Source organism: Ambystoma mexicanum, chromosome 14 (assembly GCF_040938575.1).
Source record: "Ambystoma mexicanum isolate Mex_15411 chromosome 14, UKY_AmexF1_1, whole genome shotgun sequence".
NCBI classification, from domain to species: domain Eukaryota; kingdom Metazoa; phylum Chordata; class Amphibia; order Caudata; family Ambystomatidae; genus Ambystoma; species Ambystoma mexicanum.
The window spans coordinates 472126957-472152680 of record NC_090940.1 but is presented as its reverse complement, the minus strand read 5'-3'; the positions used below and the strand labels follow the sequence as shown (position 1 = coordinate 472152680).

General features: G+C 45.8%; 1 protein-coding gene across 6 annotated transcripts in view; it reads left to right on the top strand.

Moving 5' to 3' along the window:
• ATG2B (autophagy related 2B) overlaps positions 1 to 25724 on the top strand; it is a 5509925-nt gene that overhangs the window by 4770893 nt on the left and 713308 nt on the right. For 5 of the 6 annotated variants that reach the window (XM_069637692.1, XM_069637689.1, XM_069637687.1 and 2 more), the window contains one exon: positions 12861 to 12939. In XM_069637692.1, coding sequence (XP_069493793.1) covers positions 12861 to 12939 — 79 coding nt within the window. Of the gene's footprint in view, positions 1 to 12860; positions 12940 to 16914; positions 17240 to 25724 lie in introns of those variants that run through there. The other variant, XM_069637691.1, reaches the window with a different exon arrangement.

Sequence of the window (25724 nt, the reverse complement as noted above, 5' to 3'; positions counted from 1 at the left end):
TGTATCTTGACTCGGGGGCGATTTCGATTTGATGGTACCCTTTTGTGAGATCAAGATTTGAAAAAACCTTTGCACCGTGGAGTAGATGAATCATGTCCGTGATTCTCAGTGCCTGCTGTCGCTCCCTTTCGATTGCTCCATTTGCTCTTGGCAGATTCATGCACAGGCGTATCGACCCATCTGGGGACTTTTTCGGGACGGGTTCTATGGGTGACACCCAGGGTGTAGGGCCTGTGACTGGTTTGATTACTTGTAGCTTGATGAGTTTGTCTAGTTCCTCCTCGACTTGCCTCTGTATATATACCGGTATGCCCCGATAGTGTTGGGCCACTGGGGGGGACGTCTGTGTTGATGTGCAGTTGGACTTTCCTTTGCTTAAGTTTCGCAAGCCCTTTAAATAACTTTGGGAAGGCTTCTTCCACTGCTTCCGGCCTGGCGAAGTACTTGTATGCCATTATCTGGTATAATATATGGACTAGGCCATTGTCAACAGTTGTCCTTAAGCTTAGGATGCAGCCACTGTTGGCTTCAGTTTTCAGTATGTGTAGCTGGATTTTGGCTGAATGCGTCTTGTGCATACACCAGGCCGTAATAGTGCCCTTACACAGCAGTGGTGTTGTTGCGCCATATAGGTATATGTCTACCGTGGCCTTGCGCAGTTTAGGGGGCCGGGCAAGGGAGTTGTATGCCTCCTCGCTGATGATGTTGACTGTGGCTCCCGTATCAATTAGGAACTCCAGTGGTGTCTCATTAAATTGTAGCATGAGAGTAGGACTGTGTCGGGTAGCAGTGTCATTGTTGAGTGCCCATACGTATCCTTTCTTCCGCTGATCTTCTTCCGACGATGGGGTTTTACGGCTTGATGGTTATCTCATTTCAATCTATCGGACCAACTGCCATCTCCGGCTGTATCTTGATACCTTGGATGACCGTCTCTCCTCACGGCGTATGTGCTTCTGTGTTCTCGTTCCTCCCTCCATTGATTTCTCGGGTCACTTTCAGACTTGTTGCCAGGTGGGCTCTGGCGGCAGCCCCTCCCTCGCTCCTGGAATCTCTGTCTGCCCGGCATGGGCACAAGCGCATTTTTACAGATAGCTCTGAAATGGTCCATTCCTCCGCATCCAGCGCATTGCTGTCCCACTGCTGGGCACTCACTCGTGTGTGGGTATTCTTAGCCGCACATGAAGCACGTGGCTTCCGAGCATTTTCCTCCTTGGTTCGGCATGGTGGATAACTTGTTAATGATATCAGTATTGGTCACTGGCTCTTGCCCAGAATGTCGAGTTGGGACTCCACAGCCGCCTCCATCCGGGCTAACACGAGTATCTCCTCCAGTGACCTTTGTTTTTGAAATGACTGTTTTCTGAAAGGCTCTGAAATACACCCAGCAATCATCTGCGATCTTAGAGGCTCCTCGTTGGAGTAACGATGGAATTCGTAGTGCTTAAGTTTTATGCGGAGGCGCATGACGAAGTTGTCGAGGGACTCACCCTTTTCTTGTCTCGTTGTATGGAAGATATGTTGTTCAAAGTCTATGTTGGTGTGGGGGGTGAAGTATTCTGATAGTTTGCCATGCAGCTCATCATATGTTGCGGTGTCCAGGTTAAGTAGTCCCCTGCGATGTCCCTGTCGGCATGCCCCACGGCCATGGACAGAATGTTTTATAGTCGGGTGTCGTCCATGAGTCCTATGACCCCTACAAAGAATTTGAAATCTCTCAACCATGTGGCCCAACGGGGCCCCAGGTTGGTGTTGTGTCTCAGGTCAAAACGATTTGGCATGTGCAGTACTTGTGATGCTCCACCTGCTGCTTGCGTTGGGGTGGCAGCGTCTCCAGGCATGCCGTAGAGGGATGGGTCTCAGACGTGAGACAGGGTGTGCTAGTCTCTGGCCAAGGCGTAGGCTCTCTTGTTACCCGAGCTCTGGCTTGATGATTTGCTGTACGTAGTTCGCTGTTGTGGGCTCCTGCACCCTTTGAGACTCAGGGGCCGTGAGCTTTCCTTTTCTGACTTGTGCTGTGGGTGTGTTGTACTGACCCCAGATCTGGGCCTCCTGGGATGTGTGTCTAGTATGCTTGTGGGGCTGCTAGACATAGCAACTTCCGGCTCCTGATTGCTGCGGTGCCTTCTAGGCCCTTGGACCGCCGTGGCTCCGAAGAGCTTCACTCACATGCTCCGTGGTGGTATACCACGACGAGCAGCGGGGCGGGCCAGACTGCCGGAGGGGTGCTGACACGCACTTGTATGCCCGACGGCAAACCTCCACCTTGATGTGTGCGGGTCCTATTATCTTGCTGCCATTGTGAACTCCTGAGGGGGCCTCTCTACCATGCTCACACGCAGGGACTCAGGCATACGAAATCAGGCGCGGGACACCGGCATAGTAGGGCACATCTTACTTAATTCACGTGCACACATGAACTGCCCTTTTCCCCACCCCCGTTCCCTAACCCCAATGTCACTTCCCTTGGGGATGGCCGCAACGGCAGCCATCCCACCTAACGGCGTGGAGAGGCTGCCTAGGGTGTTTTACGGCACACCCTGACAGCTAGCAGCTGGTGTTGCTCCTTTGACGACATCCTCCCCTCTCCTGGCTCTGTCTAGGAGCCTTCACAGCCCCTTTACACAATACCAGCTCCCAGGGAGCTCCCCGGCTTCACCTCCCATTGTGCGCTGTCAAATTGCTCAATGCCAGCTGCCCCTAACGGGCTTCCACCACAGAACTCTCAGCGATACCTGGTGGCAGCCACACCTTCCACGTTGCACTGCTCCTGCTACCAGCTCACTAGCACGCCATTATCACAGTGAGTTTTGCTCCCTCTCCTTCTCTGTGCTGCGCCACCAGCATGCTAATGTATTCCAGGACTTCATTTCCTTCAGGGCGCTGGCATGTTACTTTTGCTTGAGGGAGGGTCTTTTTCTGGATCCTGGGGAGCAGTGGATGTGCCCCCCCCACATAGCACTTGACTCCAGCTCACATAGGTGTTAGGGAGAATTCTCATTCTATGGCTAATTTCCTTTACCTAGTGAGTCCCCCAGCAGCTTTGCTGGATTTCTGGAGTTTGTTTTTCCACTTGGTAAGAGTGTACCCCTTTTTCTCCACTCCTACCTGTGTTTTGCCTGTTTTTGTGATTGTGGGCTCTGGAGTACACCACTTCAGTAGCCCCCTTCTTTTGTGTGTTACACAGCACCTTCAGTGCAGTGACACGGGGTTGTCTTTTAGACTTCCCACCGACTCCATTTCTGAGGATAACTACTGTCCCCCAGAAAAGGGTAAAGTTGCCATTAACTTTACTTAGTCATTTAACCACAGATCCAGTACACACCCATCATACGTGGAGTACAGGAAAGGGTTAATTCGTATCCCTTTTTATCTGTACCTCCTAGAGCATTGTTTCGCACTTTTAACATTTGGACTTGGCTGGTGGCAGTGGTATCTACCCTAACTTTTCTACAGCGATTATACTATATAAACGTGGTATTGTTTTAGGCTATTATATTAGCCTCGAACATAAACCCGCTTGACCAAATACTTTCTTTTGGCTCCGGTCGGGTGTATTCGCCATTTCTTTTTGTTAAAGTCCTTCTTGTGTTTTACTTTGCGCTGCAAACCAGGTTTGCCTTCTTGTTCATCGTCTTTTGGCCAGCTTCTGCCCAGAAGCCCTCCTCAAGGCGCCTGGGTGTCTAGATGGACTGAATGTGAGGGAGGGGTGTAGTCACCCCCTGCACAGGGTATCCTAGGAAACCCAAGTCGCACTTTGCCACGATTGGCTGAGGTGGTTGTCCGAGCCGGACAACCCCCCTGCTGCGTGATTGACAGCCAGGCTGTGTGAATGGGGGATTTTCACATAAAAGGCAGGTCTCTTGGGCTGGAAGTCAGAGAGTCGCTACTGGAACTACAAGGAACCAAAGAGAAGTGGAGGAGAGGTCAACTGCTGCAACTATCCCGTACCGGTGAAGCCCTGCTGCACTCCTGAGCTATCTACCCTTCAACGACCAAGAGAAGATCCAGTCCGGAGTCTTCTTCCTTTGAGCCTGGTGGGGATAACCAGCTCATCTTCGTCAGTCAGAGGAATCCCTTCGTGATCAAAATTGCTGCACACTGCTGTAGTGGTCCGGATAGCCACCTGAAGAGCCTCTCCTGTTCTTTTAAGGAGCGCACCTTTTATTCATCGTTGCTGCTGCCGGCCTCATCCCTGCCTAGTGCAGACCCCTCATCGTCCTTCTTCGTGTCGAAGCTCCAGGAATCGTGGGTCTGCAGGAAACTACCAGGAACAACTGCCTTGGCACCAGCTTCATCGTTTGAGTAAAGGTACTGTGTCCTGCTTGAGGAATTTGGGTGAATCCCTATTTCTCTTCCTTAAGGCTTGTCCTTAATCTTCCCTCCTTCTTATAACTTTTGCTTCCGAACATTGACAATATCAAAGTAATCTTGGCTACGTTGAATCGTGAACTGTCTGACTGTGTGATCCTCGACAACAGGAACCCGGTTCCACTTGACACTGGCTCAGGCCCTTTGACTCTTGAATTCCTGTCTATGAGTGTTCTTCGATTCTGTCTGCCTAACTAATGTATTGCCTAAGATTATTACCCCCAACTCTCTCTGTGTATCTCAGGTGCTAAGTGTGTTTTTGCCCCAGTATTATTTCTTGTCATGGATACGCGTTTATTTAGTAGACCGAACTGTCAAAAAGTGATCGCAATCGTATCCACAGTAACGTGTCTTGTTTCATAACACCGGTCCATTCAAACACAGGGTACTTAACTTGATTTATACCGTACAAAGCAAATTGGTTAGTTGTAGTGTATTTTACTTGTGGTTTTGAATTTAATAGAAGTGTTGTGTTGATAACAAACGGTTTAAAAATAAATGTACTTATATTTTTCTACCTAAAACCTTGAGTCAGTGTTTGCTTGAGTCACAGTAATTGTGGTCCCTTTGTGTAATCTCTGCTACTGCTCATATACTCTTGAGATAAGCCTGGCCGCTCCGCTACTGCTACCACTTTAACATAGTAGTACAGGCTTGTACCAAAGGTAAAACTTGTATTGCCACGTGTGGTCTTAATTGTGCGTAGTTGTCCCTTAGGGCACTGCACAGAATTCTGCCTAATAGTAGGTCATTTGAACTCGTCAACATTGTAGTGAGGCGGTCTCACAGAAGCTCTCGAGCCGCTTGTAGAAAAGAAAGCTTGCTTTATCCCAGTTAGGTAAGTAGATATGTAGTAGGAAAAGGACACGGGTACCCAAGGAATGCATCCACCAGCCACCCTCTCTCATCAACTGTCACTCCTAGAAACATACAGCATTCTACTCATGGAACACTCATTCATCGCATCCGTACATAGCAGAGCAGAAAGGTAAAGGCAGATTACAACAGCACTGTGAATTGGTTTACATTTCTGCATGGTACTCGCACAATGAGGATGTGGAAAAATCAAACAAAACTCTGTATAACCTGCAGTCTCTGGTATACATAGAGTTCTGTTTATGTCATATCTCCTAATGTGTAAGCATCCCACAAAGAGTGCAGAAGGAAAGTATCTGGCTGCGGTGAGCATGGTTACTATTAGGAATTCCTTATATGTACAGCATAGCAAATACATACATTATCTTGCAACAGGTCCTGATTTACTAAGGAAGGTGATCTCTATTTCTGATGCCCCATGTGATAGGGATACTTAAGAGGCAATCTGAGAGAGTGCTCAGATTGAGGTATCTGTGAGGCAGGAGATCAGGATTTCAAGAGTTATATTATCTTGAGATTTTGCAGGAAATGGGAATTGCAATAATACCATGGCATGTAATTGAATGGCCTAATGCAGTCACTCGTATCAGACAATTTGAGTTATTTATACACTACTTTGTAATTTGCCAAAGTACACATGCAAGACCTATCACCTAATTATTATATGAATACTTTGCTTAGGTACCTTGCTAATGGATGTTACTTATAACACAATAATAAGGCAACCTTTATGCACAATCAGATCTATCAGCAAGAAAGGATACATGAAAGTAGCTTGTTTATTATGTCAAATATATAGTAACGTATGACTCCCCGCCCCTCCCTGCCCAAATTTGAGTTTCGATATGCAAGAGAGCAAGCACATTACAAACTAATTTGTCACATACAGACAGTATGGATTCTTTGGATAAGGGAGACTGTTGATTCTTGCTTGCAGGAACAGTAAAGTATGGTAGAATTAGCTCTGTCCTTGCTTCTGGGGACAAATCCAGTTAGTGCGACAGTGATTAATCCATTTATTGGGAGACGTTCAGGTAGCTACCGAAAGTCCTTTTTTAAGGCACTGTGTCTGGCAGTGGGGATTCTCTTTTCTAGAGGGAATATGTGTTTGGGATTAGCAGAGGCAAATGTAAATATACACGCAATGATACACTAAAGATTATTAAGATACTGCATAAATGAAAACTGTATGCTACTCTAGGACTCCCTCATATATAGAATATATTTCTAGGCATGAAAAGAGCGGTTAGTTAGGGTACTTTGATATGGAATTGATCTGGTGAAAAACGAAGGCTTTCCGTTAACTGGCAGATCGCTTGTGACCCCCCATACGAAAAAGTCTTAGTTGACAACGCATTGGAAACAGGGAAATTCTTTAAACGAAGTCAAACAGCCAAACATGTAGGTTGCCACTGTGCACTTCTAGGATACAGACCCCTAAGAATCCAAGACCAAAAGTGGGGTGTGTAAGGAAAGAAGGGCATCAAAGCAAGACAGACACAAGTGATCACAGTTCAAGGGTGTTTATTAAACTATAAAATGGGTGAGATAAACACCTGATCTAAACCCAAATCTAAGATGGGAGCAAGCTACGACCTTCAAATAAAAATAACACAGTCCTAGTAGAGTCTAGTCAAATAAAAAGGGCCTATACTAAAATAATTATTGCCAATCCTTACTGCTATGCTAGAAAATTGTGTGGGATAATGTTTCACAAGGAAGAAAGAAGTGTTCACAAAATGATAAGTCGGGATGTTATGGCCGTGGTCTCCCTTCCCCATGTTTTTAGCAAGGGACAAGGTGAGACTTTTGAGCACACCACACTCCTGGGCTTCTCTGGCACAAGCTTACAGTTTCTTTTCTCTATATCAGGGCCTTCTGTGCTCATGTCACTTCTCATGCAAAGTCTCTTGCTTCAGAGGGCCTGATATGTCAAAACAAACAGTTCCTTCTGCTAATCTTCACGTCGGGTGATTACCCTTCACCCTTGGAATCCCCCTCAGCCAGGTTTCGATCCTCCTCTCACTCGTTAGCCTCCCTCAACCGGGCTCAGACCAACCATTCAGTAGGGACATCCATCAGTCGGGTTCATGCTTATCGTCACAATCTTGTTCACTTAGCTTCTTCACACCTTTTATTTATTTATTTATTGTTTGCTTGTTAGGCGCTTATACAATAAGAAAATACTGTTTCAAAGCGCCCACATGGCAGTGAGAGAGCGAGGGTGGGAAATACATTACAATACAATGATTGAGAGCAGAAGGGGGAGTGGGAGAGGGACGCACCTATTATACTTTGTGAGTATTCAGAACATGCAAGTGCAGAAGGAGAGGGAAGAGGGGGTAAGTGCTAGGGAGTTCGAGTTCGTGGGTGAGCCATAGACGAAGTGCTAGGAGTATTGAGTGCTACACGTTCTGGATGTAAGTGCGAGCCTCCAGAGTAGAGGGTGTGCAGATGCAAGTGCTGTGTATAGACAGGAGCAGGGAAGAATTGGTGTGGGAGGTCAAGGCCCAGAGGATGCATAAGGGCCAAGGACACAGATTCAGCAACAGTGGGATTAGCAACTGTGGGATTACCAGAGGAGAGGAGGAGGCAAGGAGGATGAAAAGAGGAAAGTCTTAAGGAGCTTGCAGAATTTGAGAAGATCCTGCTCAAGGCGCAGGGGGAAGGGGGAGACTATTGCAAAGGAGGGAGCCTGCAGAGGAAAATGAACGAACCCCTGCGGAGTGGAAGACAGAAGATTCAGGAGGAGGCTGTTACAGTAGTCAAGTCTAGTGAGAACCATTGCTTGAGTCATATTGAGCCTCTGAAGGAAAGTGAAAAAAGGTAAAATTTGTTTGAAAAGGAAGAGCTGATAGTTGGACTTTTTGGCAATGTCCTGAGTGTGAGGGAGGAACGAGAGAGAGGAGTTGAAGATGACTCCAAGGTTTCTGGCTTCAGTAGAAGGTGCAGAGGGAGAGCCCAAGGGGGAATGCCTGAGTGAGGGGAAGGAGGAGAGAGCAGGAGTCCCAATGGGAAGGATCTCAGTTTTACAGGCATTGAGGAAAAGATCATTGGAGGCACATCAGGACTGAATAGCAGATAAGTAGTCGGGGATGAGGGAGGGCGCAAGAGGGTCGGCAGGGAGTCTGAAGAAGAGTTGTGTGCCATCTGCATAACACTAAATGTTAGAGGAGAAGGAGGAGATGACCCTGTGATATGACTTGGGTTTGGGGACCTGTAGAGAGTGTGGTGTATTTAAACAATTTCCCCAAATTCCAGCAAGAGAGCTTGGAAGGAAAGGATAGTCTTTTTAACAAACGCACCCATTGGATAAGACAAAAAAAGAATTGCTTGTCTGTGGTAAAATCAGATATATTCGATGTGCGGCCTTTCTCCCAAGATTCTGATAGGGGGCTAGATTAAATTAGGTTGTCCTTGGCAAACGACAATTTAAGGCAGGCCTCTTATCATTTGACATGAGGACTCTATAATCGTGTAATATAAAAATTGAACTAAGAAGGAAGTCACCCTCTGGATCACATGATAGAGGTGTGGAAGACACTGTGATCAAGCCAACTGCTCTACCGATGAGATTGGAGTTCTTTGCTGCCTGCCCCCACTTCTCTTTGATGTGTTACACCCTTCCCCTCTCTTGTGCAGAGCATGGGTAAATCCCTGGGTGAAGGAATTGGGATAATAGATCAAGTCAAGATTGCCTCTTGTAATGTTACTGAGCTCCAACGACATTTGGAGGGTCCAGATGGGGTTAATAACTTTAGAATGTATGATGTACTCTGTTTTCAAGAGACATGGGCCATAAACCAGTGTATGATTGAGGATTATTCTGCATTTTCAACTCAAGTGGCTAGATACAAGAGCGGGGTTGGGCGAAGACTGCTCTTAATGCTCAGATTAGGATGGTGGCGACTCAATCACTGGATTTGCAATGTCCTGTTGTTGAACTTGCCCTGAAATTGTGTGTTTTTAATGTCTATAATAAATCATATGGTCTATATGATATTGGAATCCAAAACAAATTAGAAGTGGAAAACCTTGACCTAGCCCAGCAATATGGGGGACAGTTGAGTGTGAATATTTGTGGGTATATACATTTGCCATATGAGCCCTGAATGAACCAGTGGATCTAATGGAGGAAGAGGATGTTATCTTGGGTGGATAGCTCAGGGGCAATGTGCTCGCCTTTGAAGCGAGATGACACGGAGTAACACAGGTTCGATCCCCGGGTCCGCTCTTAGAAATCTCTGGGTATTAAGTGCGTTATAAATAACCAATCCTAACATATCATATCATATATATCTGGGGAATTCCAGATCTCATGCCCCTGCGCAAATAACAGTCTACAAATATGCTCTATTAACAGCTGAGCTTTTTTTTTTTAGAAATGGCCTTCGTACCTGTAATGTAATACCCCAGATATACCTCCGTCAATAATTTATAACTCAGGGCATATAAGTAGTTATATTCACTATGTCCTAGTTAATCTTGAAGCCTGGGGATCAGTTATATCTTTTGAGGTTGTGGAAAAAATGGACAGTGACCATAATTTGCTAGTATTGATTTTCAGCACGAACATGGTTGCTATGATTAAAACTAGCGCTGTCCAGAAAATATGTCCTACTAATAATATGCGTAGGTTAAAATTGGATGAAGTTGCCCTTGCTAATAACCTTGCGGAAGCCTATTACTTGTTGCCCGAAATAGATATAGTTTGTAACAGTAACCTAAGAAATTACTCTGATATTATTAAGTCCACGGGTAGGATATCATCTATATTTGGTACACATTTACCTAAACCAGCAAGTAACATAATAGGCCAACAAATTGCGAAAAACGGGATGGTATGACCAGGATTGCCAGCCTGCAAAATCTAAATTGTTGGCAGAAGTTAAAAATAGGGACCAGAGGCATAGGGAAGAAATACGTTCCGTTCAAAAAGAATATAAGAGGATGCTGTCTGGAAAAAATGAATATTTCTGCCTGCGTCTATGCAAATCTCTAAAAAAACAAATTGGAGAATGAGGATGCAAACGAATTTTGGAGGATTTTGACATTTGGTGGTAGTGATCAACCTAATGCTGTAGAAGCAGCCATAAATGCTGTAGAAGCAGCCATAAATGAGGGGGTGTGGTATATTCCCTTCACATCCTGTTACCAAGAAACTAGGCCTGCTTTCATTGATCAGTTTGTTTTTTCAGACTGGTTTAATCCATAGTGTAGGGGGTGGTGCCTCTCGAATTGAGTCTTAATGAAGTAGCTATAGCAGTGGTTTCCCAGATCCCAGAAAAATCTTTTGGTGTAGACCATATTCCAGCTGACCTTTTTAAAAGCAAACTAGAAATCTGGGTCCCATATCTTTATATCTTATTTAATGCAGTCTTGAGATCTGGTTTGAAACCCCTCGCATGGAATCTTGTGGAAATTATTCCCATATTCAAAAAGGGAGACTGTGGTGTTCCTTGTAACTATAGGACAATCTCCTTGCTGTGCTGCAGTAGCAAAATCTTTGGGAAGATTCTGCATACGAGATTGGAAGTTCGGGCTATAGAAGAGGGAGCCCGTAGTCATTTACACGTGGATTTTGTTAAAGGGTTAATTCACGATAAATACATTAAATTGAAAAAGCGTAGTCTCTTCTTTTTTTTTGACAGCATCACTAGGATTCCACTGTGGGAAGCAGTTCTAGCTAAAGGAGTCCTGATGGAAATGCTGAAAGCAATAACTGAGTTGTATGCAGATTCAACAGCTAGGGATAGGTGGGGAGTTGGTGCAGAGACCACAAGAACATTTGAGGGAAGGAAGGGGGTGAATCAGGGGTACACTATTGCCCCTTTACTCTTCAACCTTTTTTTCGACTGCTTACTGGGGGGCTTTTCAATGAGGTCTTCGGATGCCCCAAGATTGACCGGCGAGAAGGTTGGAATTTTGTTCTTTGCAGAGGATCTTGGGTTTATCTCCCTCAGCCCAAAGGTGCTAAAGAAACAGGCTGAGCATTTTGTAAATTTCTGTAAAACAAGATGTCTTTAAGTAAATGTTGCAAAGACAAAAGCCATGTGTTGTTGGAATCTGCAGGGTCATCAATGTACTATGGCCCTGGATATTAAAGAAGAGATTGTCGATTAAGTCGATCATTTTGTCTACCTTGGCATTCGAATTTTCAATGATGGGAGATGGACTAAGCATGTGGCAACATTGGACAGAAAATGTAACGGCATCTTGCAATTCGTTAACAAAGCAAGATGTAATTCTGTGAAGCCAGCTGTGGCGATTTATAGAGCGCAGGTACTGTCAGGGGCTCTGTATGGTGCAAAGATTTGGGGGTGCTGTAAAACTGGTGCTCACAACCCCAAAAAACAACTTTTTAAAGTGTCTTCTTCGCCTACCGAGCAGCTCCCAAAATATTGTAGTGTACATGGAATTGGGCCTATTTTGCATCCAAGACTCTATTATTATCAAACCTCTAGTGTTGTTTCGTTTCACTGGTCTGATGCAAATAATGTGAAGTTTGGGGATGCACTAAATGTTTTATTGTCTTACGGTAACATATGTTCGCTTTCATGGTTTAAACACATTAAGTCCCTTGTCATTAAATTGTGCTTGGAAGACTTGTGGTTCCACCTGGATAATATTAATGGAATGTGTAAATTGCTTGTTGTGGATACATACACTGAGTATGTTTGGTGTGATTACGCAGAAAAGTGTTTAACCCTAGTTATGGGACACAGTTATTTAATGTGTAAAACTTCTCATCAGATAGAGGATTACCTGATTTTGATAGATGATGGTATGAAAAGGTCCCTGTATGTAAAGAAGAGACTTGGAAATTAACCCCTTGCCACTGTAAAAGCTAGGTGATTCTGCAATTTTTCATTTTTAATTGTCCTTTATATGAGATTGTAAGGAAAAGAAATGGAAAACCGTGTATTAAAAACTGGAGGGTAAGGACGATGGACCTTTCAGAGCAATTATGTAAACGGGCGATATCAACTGATTTAATATTTGCTGTTTCAACATATTTAACACTGCTTAGAAAAAAAGGGCTGATTTTATGAGTTGTGTGCAATAATCTATTGTGTTTTAATATGGATTGTTTTATTAACTGCAGATTTTTTAAAATACTTTTTAACGTGCGGGTTGTTTTATGTGATGTATTGGTTTGTAACTTTTATGGAAGTAATTTCCGAAATAATGTTGAACAACAACATATTCAAAATGGTAGAAACAACCTGCTTGCTATAAGCTACTTGAATGTGAGGATTTCTATTACTTTGGCAACACAGATACCCATTTTGTTAGCTCGTGTTGCACCATCAGCAAAGCGTATACAAATGAGTGGCTAGTATTTCTTGAAAACCATTTAAGGCAGTAAAACTATTGATGATTTATATTGGTAGTGCAGGCAAGAAACTTATGGTTTTGTGGGTGGGGGATAAATGTGAAAGACTAGTATTCATCTGAAATATCTGATGGCAGTTAATATTAATACACTAGTGGCAAATGCCAGAGAAGGCTCTTCCCAATTTCCTACTGTAACTACTCCTGAATTTCTTGCAGTTTTTAAGAAAGGAGTTGTATTCTTAATTCCTGACTTTATTTTCATTACCTCATTTTAGGATGCCTTATTTTTTCTGAAGGACTTTTTCAGTAACCTTTCTTCCGAGGTAGAAATGTTGATGACTCCAGATCCAGAAGGTACAACTGTTTACAACTGTTTATCAATAAATATTGAATTGTTTTCATAAAGTAGGAACGCTTGTGTACAGGCGCATTATAATTGGCTTATATCATATACCATGTATATAATTGATCGGCTAGAGCCCTTCTTTTACATTTTCAATGCTAAGTTATTTACCCTCACCACTATACAATCGATTGCATTATTTCATGAACAGCACCTGCAGCTTTTTTCTCACCCACTGTTCATTTGATGTATTTTGTTTGTAGTTTGTAACCCAATGCATTCATGCGAATAAGACACTTCATGCATACAAATAAGGAAGGCAACAACAATAAAAGCTAATCCTTAGGATGCAGTCCTGTTGTAGCTGAAGCAGGGTCAGACTGCGGCAAAAAACTGTCTTGGGCACCAATGAAAAAGTGACCCACAGTCGCAAATGGCAATTCATTCCTTATGTGAAAGAATATTTGTGTTGCACCTGGACGGAAGTTTTTAGGTAAAATGTTTAGCAAATTGTGCATTTCGAAGGATATTTACTCAGTAACACTGGTCAAAACTACTATCTGCCCAGAGAAGCAACTCATCAAACTGTCCCACTTTGACAAAAAAAAGGTCAGTTTTGACTAGAACCGGCAAAAAACTGGCCCACACTTGCATGTCACACTTGCACTTTGGGCATTGCACTTTTGCTCTGGATGCCTGCCGCTTGAGTCGACTGTCAGATGTTGATAAGGGTTTAGGGGAATAAGGCAGTCATAACGTCCAATTGAAGGTTTTTAGTTGGGGAGGACTTCCCGGAATAAAAGGGGTTTGAGTTTTTTCTGAATAAAATATGTGAGATTTCTGCTCGCATATACATGGGAATGTGGTTCCAGAGATAGGTTCTGTGAATAGCCATCAGCAGTTTTTCAGTCTTTGATCTCTTATGAACTGGTTTGAGGAGTTTAGGTGTGTATCCCCATTTCTGATATTCTGTTACTTGTCTAAACATGTGCATCCACAGCGATACCCTGTAACTTGATATAAATATTACCACTTCTTATACAGTGCGATACCACAAGCATGCTGGTTTGTCTTTTTTTGCAAAAATCAGGTAATGAAAGGTCAAAGAGCAGACAATGCCCCCTTCAATAACACCTGCTTGATCTTCAGTAGCAGGTCCAGTACATAGCAGTCCTTTAGAAGTAATAGGGATCTACACTTAAATAACAACATTCAAACAGAAGGACAAATTTACTACAGCACTGATTTGTAAATGAATGTTAAGAACTGCATCCAAGATAACTCATCGGTTTCATAATACCCTTTTTATTGCTCATCAAATGCTTGTTCAGCAAATAAATTGCTGCTTGTTTATCAAATAAGAGGGGCTCAGGAAAAGGGTTTCATTTTTGTCCAAAAAGGTATTTATCTTTTAGGGCCATTCATCTTCATGCTTTTCTGGGTCATCCTTTTGCCTCTTGCTCTAACGCCTTTGGAGACTGTTGATGATAGGACATTGTGACCTGTGGCAATAAGTTATGTTTTTGTGCCATAAGCATTGGCATGCCAATCTTGGTATTTTATGTGTAAACCTGAACCTAGGAACAATGAGGATCTATGTATGTGCTAGGGAAGGTAGATACTATTTTCTGCCTGGCTTTCATGTGTCACCAAGAGAGACTTTGGATAGAGGTTAGGCTAAATGTGTCCTTGATTTGCCCCCTTCCAGCCTCACATCCATTTAATCCTTAACCGTATGAAAGTGGCTTCCATCACAAAAAGGATTCCCAGTACCATCAAAAGAGGCAGTAGACCCAACATAGGGCCCAATTCATAGAATCCAGCGCAGAAGCAGTGCAAGCGCCGCGCTCAGAGAAGGAGCGTGCGCCACGCATCCGCCAGTCGTGGTGCAAAGCAGAAATTGTGCGCCACGCGTATTCATGGATTTCCCGAGCCATCACTAGCTGTGGCGCATTGAACATCCAGCAGCGCCAGTTACGTCCCCAACACGCCCCTGTGCGCAGCCAAAAGACCATTGAAATGCCCAAAACAGCGCAAGGCCCCGCGCATCCGTGGCCCAGCACATAGCCCCCCTGCATCGTAATTGTGTGAAAAATCGGAGCGTACCCCGCTCGCGACAGCCAAATCACGTGGAAAGGGCTGTGCGTGCTGCCATCAGCCGGGAACACACCCTGCAGGCAGCCCACACCACAAGGGATCCCCCCATCACCTGTGACCATATCCGCAGACAGCACGCACCACAAGGGATCCCCCCAATGGCTGTGACCATACCCCGCAGACAGCCCACACCACAAGGGATCCCCCATCACCCGTGACCATACCCACAGGCAGCTCACACCACAAGGGACACCCCCATCACCCATGACCATACCGCAGGCAGCCCACACCACAAGGGACCCCCCCATCACCCATGACCATACCCCGCAGGCAGCCACAACACAAGGGATCCCCCCATCACCCGTGACCATACCTGCAGGCAGCCCACAACACAAGGGACCCCCCATCACCCGTGACCATACCCTGCAGGCATCCCACACCACAAGGAAACCCCCATCACCTGTGACCATACCCCGCAGGCAGCCCACCCCACAATGGACCCCCATCACCTGTGACCATACCACGCAGGCAGCCCACACCACAAGGGACCCCCATTACCTGTGACCATACCCCGCAGGCAGCCCACCCGTGACCATACCCCGCAGGCAGCCCGCACCACAAGGGACCCCCATTACCTGTGACCATACACCACAGGCAGCAAACACCACAAGGGATCCCCCCATCACCATACCCGGAGGCGGCCCACACCACAAGGGACCCCCCCAACAGCCGTGATCATACCCCGCAGGCAGTCCACACCACAAGGGACCCCGCCATCAGCCGTGACCATGCCACGCAGGTAGCCCACACCACAATGGACCCTCCCACCACCCGTGACCTTACTCAGCAGGCAGCCCACCCGTGACCATACCCCGCAGGCAGCCCACACCACGAGGGACCCCCATCACCCATAACCATACTCCGCAGGCAGTCCACACCACAAGGGACCCCCCCCCATCACCCGTGACCATACCCGCAGGCAGCCCACACCACAAGGGACCCCCCCAAACAGCCGTGACCATACCCTGCAAGCAGCCCACACCACAAGGGACCCCCATCACCTGTGACCATACCCCACAGGCAGCCCACCCGTGACCATTGTAAGGAAGGAAGAGACGAATTAGCCCCCCGTGCATTCTATGTGAAATGGACCTCTTGCTCTTGCACTAGTGGGGGACGCCTCCATCGCCATTCTGCTGCCATGAGGAATAAAGCCTCAGCTGGAGCAGAGGTGGGGCTATTACAAGACACACTTGGACTCCATTTTGTGTTTCCTCGACTCACATTGGACTAGGCCGCAATTCTGCAATACGAAGTCTCCTCTCCCCTCTGCAGCGCCGCGCCCAGTGAGCACCGACCGCCCCCACCTTTTGTGCACGGCCCAAGTCCCTTTCTCACGGATGCGCTGAAGCTAACTGTAACCATTAAATCTATGTATCGTATCAGTCTTCCTCTGAGATCACTGTCCTGTGTGTGAACCGGCCCGAACCATGACTTGTAGCTCATCCATTTCCACAAACCTGCTCTTGCCCCCTGACCCTCTCTGTTGGAAAATGACTGCTTGTGCAACCCTATGCCCTCCTAAGGTATTCTCTTGATGTAACAGAAGTATGCCCCCGCTGTGCAGACCACCCTAGAGTGCCCCCAATAAACCCAGACCCCTGTCACAGTATATCCTGTCTTGAACTAACATGTGCCACTCCACTCCCCGTCTCGCACTGATGTGCCAGACCAGCCCAGTCCCCAGGTTATCACAGAAGGCAAGACCCCCACACCCTTCACCTTATGAATGACCCAATGTGAGATGATGCAGTTATGTATGTACAACTTATAAGCCTCTAAGATTTATTCAAAAGTATATTGATGCTTATTGTTTATTGCCTGTCTAGAATATGTGTAGATTAGCTAGTGAGGTCCAGCCGCCTCTCCGACCTGGCCTAACCCTCACCTCGCACGGACCGGCCCAGCTGAATCACGTGACGTCCAACCTCCCGCCAAGTCATCAGCCAACCCTGTGGAGCCGGACCCTAAAGAACTATATGTGCACCTCCCTTCTAACCAATGACATTGTAACTTACTGGTTGTATAGAAATTGTCACTAATGACGCTGTAACCTTTTGAAAACACATTGTATTGTATTGTCTGCCAGAGCGCTGTCCAGGCAACAGAGTTCTCTGGATGCTGAATCTTATATAAATCTTTGACTACTCGCAATCACCTCTTGTGGTCTCATTCCCAACTGGTATGTGTCGTTTATTCTGAATTTATTTGGTATTGTGGGGAGTGAGTACTTTCACTTGATGACCCCCGCGACGTGATCGAGGGTGCACCTTAGAGAAGCCCCTGCGCCATGCGGCGAGATGCGGGACGCCCCCAGCAAAACCATTGCCTCCTGCGGCTGACCAGTGTGCGCACAAAAAGAAGAGGTTCAAGGGTCCCCGCATTGCAAATACCCAACTGTTCGCCAGGGGGGTCACGGCTTGGTTGGGGTGCGGCCCTGATTGTGGATAGACCGTGAATGGAGGCTCTCGGATCACCTTGGACACGTGAGTACTGGTTGCGAGAACCTCAAAGAAGGGGAATGTAAGTGGTACAAGGATCGTAAGAAGTAAAATACTTGCAAGTCATATTTTCGAGTATAGGGATTGTGTGAATGTAACTGCTAGGCTTTTTTCTTATCTTTTCTTAATATGGCCATTAGGTTGTGAATACAGAGGTAACGGAATAAGGGAAAGAGTACGTGAACCTAGCTCCGAAGGGGGGTAGAAGGCAGCGCTGCGTAGCATTGTCTTGACCAGTGCTGGGAATAAGTGAAGATAAAAAAGGTAGGAGTCTCATATACTAAGTAGGCTCGGAGTAGTAATTTAGAACATTCTTTTCCATTGTGTGAGCAGTATTCTTTTAAAAGCCCAAGGGGGCTCGGGGAAGGTTATCAAGGAGAGTGAATGAGAAAATAGAATAAAGGTTAATGCGACTAGGATAGAATAGGGGTACACTTAGCATCAGAGGGTAGTATATGTTATATGTTAACTGTCGTCAAAGTCAAACGTGTTGGTCTGTCCAAAGGTATATATGTATTTATGTTGTCCATGCAAAAAGTATTGATTGAAAGTATGCCCTTTGTCGTTCCAGAAAAGGTGTAAGTAAAAAAGTTTTTTTTTTAGGCCTAGCCCAGTGGGGGTTAAAAGGTGTTAATAGAGTAACTAAAAAGGTGTTTCTCCAATTGCATTTTGCAACACACTGAGTATACGAGTAAACACGAAAGTAGGAAGGGGAGCCATGGGAGGAGACACCACTAGCTCATATTTGTCAGCACCTCCCCCGACACAGTGTAAAAATACCACAAACAATGGGTTATAGAAATAAAAGGAGAGGGATCATCCCAAATATGGACAGAAGGAGGGTTATTTGACAAAATAGTACTAGATCTGGTAACCACCCACTTGCTAGCGAAGTATTGAGGTAAGCAGCTCCAAAACAGACATGAAATATTAGATCTTTGGAGGATGTTCGAAGACTCATCCCCCAGTACTGACATAACAAAAGAGGTATCGTCGGAAACAGCAACGGCTCCAGTAGCGGAGGGGGGAGTAACCACGGAAAAACACATAGCAAAAACGGGAGAAAACAATCTCACTAGGCTATAACCACTGTTAACTAGGCCCGCTGTAGGGTACAGTGACCCGACTTATGTGCCTGCGCCGAGTGCCCCGACAACCCTCACAGCCACGGCCCCACGACCCTATCATCCTAGAGGGTTATACAGGCCCACGAGTGCCCATCCAGTAAACTTGGCACGCCTAACTGGAGATTTAGAACAACAACTTGCCTGCACACAGATTGAATTGACACGATTGAGAGCCTTGGGTGACAGGGGACTAATGTTGCCCGGGGGAGGGGAAGCGCAACCCGGCGTAGCGGATGGGCTAACACCCCCACCCAGTGTAGCAGGTGGATCAACACCTTTGCCACCACAAGGGCACATGCCCAAGGGGCTGGAACACAAGTGCCAGTCAGGAGAGTTTTTCTTCCACTTAAATGACAAACCGATAAGAATTGTGCGGGCTGAACAAGCAGAAAGCCAGACAGGGGAGGAACACGGAGAGTCAGACAGAGAGACAGATGAGGTTTGGAGTGATTTAGATGAGTATGAAGAAGGGGCGGCAGCAGCAGGATTATCACTCCCCTTACGCGTGGATCCTGAGGATGGGGGAGTACTTGAAAGGTGGCAGGGGAGGCTGAGAAGCAGGTTATGAAACATGTTGTTAAGCAAAGCTAAGGGAATAAAGGTAAGTAAAAGAGGGAGGTAAAGCACAATTGCAAATGCCCCTCATTCGCAAAGGTGCAGGGAGACCCCATTACACACCATGGGCACAGATAGATAAAAACAACCTGTTGAAACTGCTCCCTCCACTTTTGGGAGGGGCGGGGAAGTGGATACATGCATTCGAAAAGAATACGGCAAGAGTGCCCTTGGCTATAGGGTATGTAAAAAGTTTGCTAGTGTCCGCAGTGGGAGATCAAGGGTGTGGGTGAAGGCAGGTTTTTCAGGAATAACAGTGAATTGCGACTGCAATGATGGGTCGTCATTCAACAATGTTAGAACACAAGTGTGGGATGCATTGCGCAGAACATTTCCAGATACCCCAGACTTACACCTGGTAATGCAGTGCACTATGGGGGAGGAGGAAGAGGCTGCACAATTCATTCTTCGGGTGCAGTACCTGTGGATATCGGAAACAGGCACGGCTTGGGACCAATCCACCGCCCTGTTTTACTTTATTATCAAGAAAGGGCTCCTGAAGGAGGTACAGAAGGCTTTGGATAAAATTGCTGGGATAGAAGCCAGAGGCTGGCCTGAGATCCAAAGCATCATAGTACATCATTGTTGGAGGATCAAAGAAAGGGAGAAAGAAATTGCACAGAGAAGGTTGGCAGATGAAGCGAAGCTTGTTGAGAATACATTGGTGAAGGTCGCTGCGATTAACGCAGCCATGCCCATGGAAAGGCAGGGAGACGGGCATGAGGGGTCAGGAAGCACACCGGCAAGGATGGCAGCAGCCTGGTCTGCAAACGGACAGGAGCAATGGGCCAGAGAGGAGCAGTACGAGGGCCCCTAAGGGTAAGGCAGGCCCACTAGAGGACGAGGTGGGTACAGAGGACAGAGAGGAGGGTTTGGAGGTCCAGGAAATAGAGGGTTTGGAGGACAAGTAATGCGGGTATGGAGCCAAGGGTCATGTTGGAATTGTCGGAGGTGGGGACACTTTTTGAGAGAATGCCGAATGCGACCTATGGGATACTATCAAGGGCCCCCCTCCTATGGGAAACGAACAGCAATTTGGCCACCCACACCCAGGCAGTCCCTATGAGTTACCCATGGGTGGTAGCAGACAACAAGAGCAGTATTATAATGAGTATCCACAAGGAGCACAACCATTGCAGCCCAGATAACAAGCTCCACAACAACAAGGTATGCAACCCCAAGTAGCAGGCCAAAACACGATGGGAAACACACACACCAACATCTTTGCTACGACTGCAAAAGGCGCACCGGCACCGTTTCGCGGTACAACCGTGATCGCAGACATTGTCTTTTCTGTCCCAGGCACAAAAACATATCCAGATTAGGACAGCCCACAGAAAGCACTTGCGTGTCCAGTCCTATCAACTACCCTACGTGCAGAAGAGGAACCACTGGTGGGTGCGGAGATAGGCAACAAACAATTCATCTTTATGGTGGACCCAGGAGCAGAAAAATCATGCCTCATGGAGGGCTGGTTTCCTCTCTCAGGGAAAAATTTGGAAACGCAGGGGTTTTCTGGGGCTATTTTAAAAGTTCCTTACACAAAGGATTTGGACATAACAGTATGGGGGAAAACAGTGCGAGCACCCCTGCTATACCACAAAGACTCGCCTGTAAATTTGTTGTGGAGGGATCTCCTTAGTAAATGGAATATGACAATCTCCTTCACAGAGAGGGGAATAGTGTGCTCCATCAAAGGGGTGTGTCCCATAAGAGCGATGCTAATGATTAGTACCTTGACAAATGAGGTTGCAGTATGGGGGGTGCCCACGGATGTTGACATGTTTATCTATGGGATACAGGTTATAGCTAGAGTAGTACCAGAGATCACACAAAAAGAGTGGAGGGTGCCATCTGATTTTGTTTTCCGCCCTGTGATTAGCCCCGAGATTGTGCCCGGCACCATCCTGTCAATTGACCTACTGGGGGTGCAAGTATCAAGCAGACGTATTGTGGCAATAGGACTGGACACGCATGAATGTGAATGGAGAACAGTATTATGCATAGATCCAAACATAACGCTGAGAGACCTGACAGATGAAGAGCTATTTACTGACAATGACTCTGATGGGGAAATAATAATGGAAATATGCGTGCCATGCGAAATAAGGATCCAACACAGAGAAATACATAACCCCCTCATGGTCAGTGTCAGTACACCACCTTCCATATTTGATCAGGATATGACAAAAGTACCACCAGAAATCTGGACAACAGGGCCCCATGATGTAGGACTCTTACGAGGAGTAACACCTGTAAAAATGAAACTAAAACCAAGTGCAGTACCACCTAGAGTAAAGCAATATCCACTGTCCAGAGAAGCGGAAGAGGGAATAAAAGAAACAATAAATGCACTACTACAACAAGGTATAATTGTGCCATCAAATTCACCATGCAATACTGCGATTTATCCAATAAGAAACGCAAGGGCGGGGCTTGGAGGATGATCCAGGATCTCCGCCCACTTAATGACATCATACAGAAAGAGTTCCCTCTAGTGCCAAACCCTGCATCCATCTTCTGCAGCGTCCCAAAAAATGCCACATGTTTCACAGTTGTGGATTTGAAGAATGCTTTCTTCACAGCACCACTCGACCCCAGTTGCCACTACTTGACAGCATTCACCTTAGGGGGAAAAAGGTATGAACATTGCAGGCTACCTCAAGTCCCAGCATGTTTAACAGAATCTTGCACGAAGACCTCGGCAATATTTATGTGAAAAACACGTTATTTCAGTATGTAGACAATCTCGTCTGCAGTGAAAGTGAAGAGCAATGTAGAGAAGATTCAATAACAATACTGAACCTATTAGCGGCAAAAGGGTACAAGGTGGACATGGGTAAACTGCAATATTGCCTAGCAGAAGTACTGTTTCTAGGACATCTAATTTTGATACCAGACAGAGCAGCAGCAATACGCCACACCATGATGCCCAAAACTGTCAAGGAAATGCAAAACTTCCCTGGCATATGCAATTATTGACGTGCATGGATACTAGACTACGCTGCCTACACACGCCCCCTTCTCCAAGCACTAAAAGAAGCACAAAAAAAGACGCACCCCCAAAAAGTGAAGCCCGCGGAGTAAAGGGCGCAGATTTTCTTCTGGCTGTTTGGCTGTGCTGTGCGGTTACTGACACACTGGGATGCTCTCCTGCTGCGGACATTGCAGTGCAGTGCTCGTATCTGGTTTTATTTTTATGTATTTATTTATTTTTTTCCCTTTGGCAACGAGCTTTACTTGAGCTCCAACTGTGAGGGCTCCTTTAAAATCCAACTAGGAACCCAAGCCCCGCCCACCTAGATGCGACCAGGAAGTGAATTTAATTGCCAATCCGTCACCCTTGTGGCGTGAAGCCGGCAGAGTAAAGGGCGCAGATTTTCTTCTGGCTGTTTGGCTGTTTGCTGCGCGCGGAACGCGGACTGAGCGAGAAGTTACGAATTGGACGAGAATGGGTGCAATAGAGCACCACACTCGTGAAGAAGGTACTGGTGATTTGACTATTGTTGTCTAGGGGCTGGCCCACACAAAGCTCTGCGAGGTGATACTGCGAACTTAAAGCTGCCTAATCTGCCACTCAGTATTTGCTAGGATCTTCTCAGGGACTGTGGGTGTCGAACCTTTTACCTGAGGGCTAGACTTGGCATACTGTGTTTTCTCCTCCCGGACTAATTCCTTGGGGACTGCGGGCCGTAGAGACTTTGACCCAAGTGAGGGGTGTTGGGCCTGTTATACGAAGAAGTGAGAGGTAAGTGGGAATGTATAACTTACGGAGCTTAGACAACCCTGAGGAAATTGTTGCTAAGAAATCTGCAAAGGGGACCATGGGTAAAGTTCAAGAGGAAGGGACACGAGGTACTCAAGGTAAATCTTTCTTAAAACGCTATAAGGCAGGTGGTGGGGTTTTTCGTCATCCCCCCAGCGTTTTCCTTTTAGACAATCAACTACCCTCAACCTCGGGTTTCCTAAATTCATCTGTGGACCTCGGATCCCTCCAAGGTCAGGAACAGGGGATATCAACGCCGGTGATTCAGATAAAACGGGACTCTCTCACTGCTAACCTAGACTATACCCTGAGGACTACAACCATGAAAACTGCAATTTCCACTCACTTTACTCAGGTTGCAAAGTTAACAACTACGTGCCCAACAGGGCCATCATTGCAAGACCAATGCAATGTAACCGCTCAAGAACAGATAACCGCGTCTGTTTTAGGCGATGGAGAACTGTTGGAGTTGGGAAGACAAATACTGGGGAATGTATCAAATGACTTAAATAAAATATCGGAAATACAACACAGTAACTTGAGCAATGAGGCCTCATTCTCTTCACCGAGGAGGCTAGCTGAAGGTGACGCGAATAACCACCCGCGAGGGTTGGGGGAGACAAATTCCACCCTAATTCCTCCAACAATCACTGCACTAAATTTTGTGTTAAGTTCACTCGTGAAGGTGTTTGAAGCAATCAAGCTAGAGGTCCAACAAAACACGGGCATACTATTGGAAATGTCAAAGGAATTGGAACCAAATGATACCATGATGACTGCAATGAAAACAGCTGTCAATGAAGGAATGGGACAGCTTCAAAGACAATTCCAGGAAACATCAAAAGATCAATCATTGAAATTTGACCAAATATCAATCCAGTGTGGTATGTTAAAAAAAGATCTAGACAAACTGGTGGAAATCTCTAAACCTCCTCAGAAGGTAATGGAGAAGACGTCTAATCCAGAGCAACCCACTATAATACCAGAGATAACGTTAGATGACTCTCCCTTGTCAGCGTCAGCGATGGAGGAATTCTTGCGTATGGCAGAGGCCATTGATTTAGATGTAACATCTAAAGATATTATATTGAAGCCTACAGCTAATGCATCTACCAATGCTGAAGATCGGGAAAAAGGGAAAAGAAAGAAATTGTCCGGGAATGCCAGAAAGAAAAAGCAAATAAATGGCTTTGGAGGAGGTGGCAAAAGTACAAGGGGTGGCAAAAGGGAAATATAAAGCAAAGAAGAAACATCTGACGACAGAAACAAATCGCTTTGTGAAGAGTCTCAAGGCGAATGCAGGACAGGCATTAAGAGAAGAAAAAGAGTCTGTATCGGAGAGTGGAAAGGGAAAAAACCCAGAAAAAACAGATCAAAGAAAAAGAAAAGAAAAAATCAAAGGAGATGCCCGAGGATGATTTAAAGAAAATAACTGTGGGCATTCAAACAGATTGAATCGAACCACCAAAAATAATTGCGCCAATTTTTCTTATTTCAAGGAAAAAAGCAAAGGTGGTGAACCCGACAATAAAGATTGCCCCAATCTTCTTGTTAAAAAAGCAGTCTCAAGACGTGGGACTCGGAGACAGGGGCTCAGGCATGGCCCGTAAAAGCGGGTCATCAGGGTCAGGAGTCGAGGGAGGCTCTTAGATGCTGCCTGATAAAATCCTACAATCAGGCTGTACAACAGACCACAGGTCCACAGGTCTGGTGGGTGAGGTTCTTGACTTAAATAAAAATACTCTGATACAGTCACAGACGGTGGTTAAGCTAGATCTGGGCAATAAAAGTCAAAAGACCTTAAAACGGAATAAAGATTTAAGATTTTATGTGTCAAGAGCGTCAGCAAGGCGGCAAGTTGGACGACCACTGAATCGATGGAAGATCTTACAAGAAATGAAATCAATCCCGGGCTTAAAATATTTTTCCTCAGAGGATATTGACGTGATAAAATTCCCTTTTTTTCCAGCTACAAATACTGTGGAACTTTTACTAAAATCAAATCTGGGTCTAGATCTGGTTCTGGGGGAAACTGAAGCCTGGGAAGAAAGGGGCTTTAAGTTATCTACAACTTGCCCGTTGCAAACAAATCCACAATCTCAGGCCTCAGGAAATCAACATCATAATTTGCCCCAAACCGAGGCACATAGTGTGGGCCCTGTCTCAACGCCCGCCTGGGAGATGGTGCCAGAAATAGTCACACAAGTACTCCTTAGGATGGGTATACAACAGAAGAACCTCTAGTAAAAAACCAACTCACCATATTGTCATGGAATTCAAGGGGCTATAACTCCTTCTGCTTAGAGCCAAGAAAATCTTTCATCTTTGGAATATTTGATTTGATCCTATTACAGGAAACGTGGTTAACATCCCTGATTGGAATAAACAAATTAACCATGTTCCAGCAACTGGCAGTGGGGTCGGAAGGAGGTAGACCCTCAGGGGGACTGTTGACTGTGTGTAAAAATAGTCCCATGTATGATTCCAGACTATCGAATGAGACTCAAGGTATCCTGATAGTGAAATTGGAGTTTAAAGCACCTAACATTGGTCATAGTTGGATCTTGATCAATCTGTATTGGAATTCTCGGGGGGGGACTCTTGGGGTTTCTATCAAAATTGTCAGATTT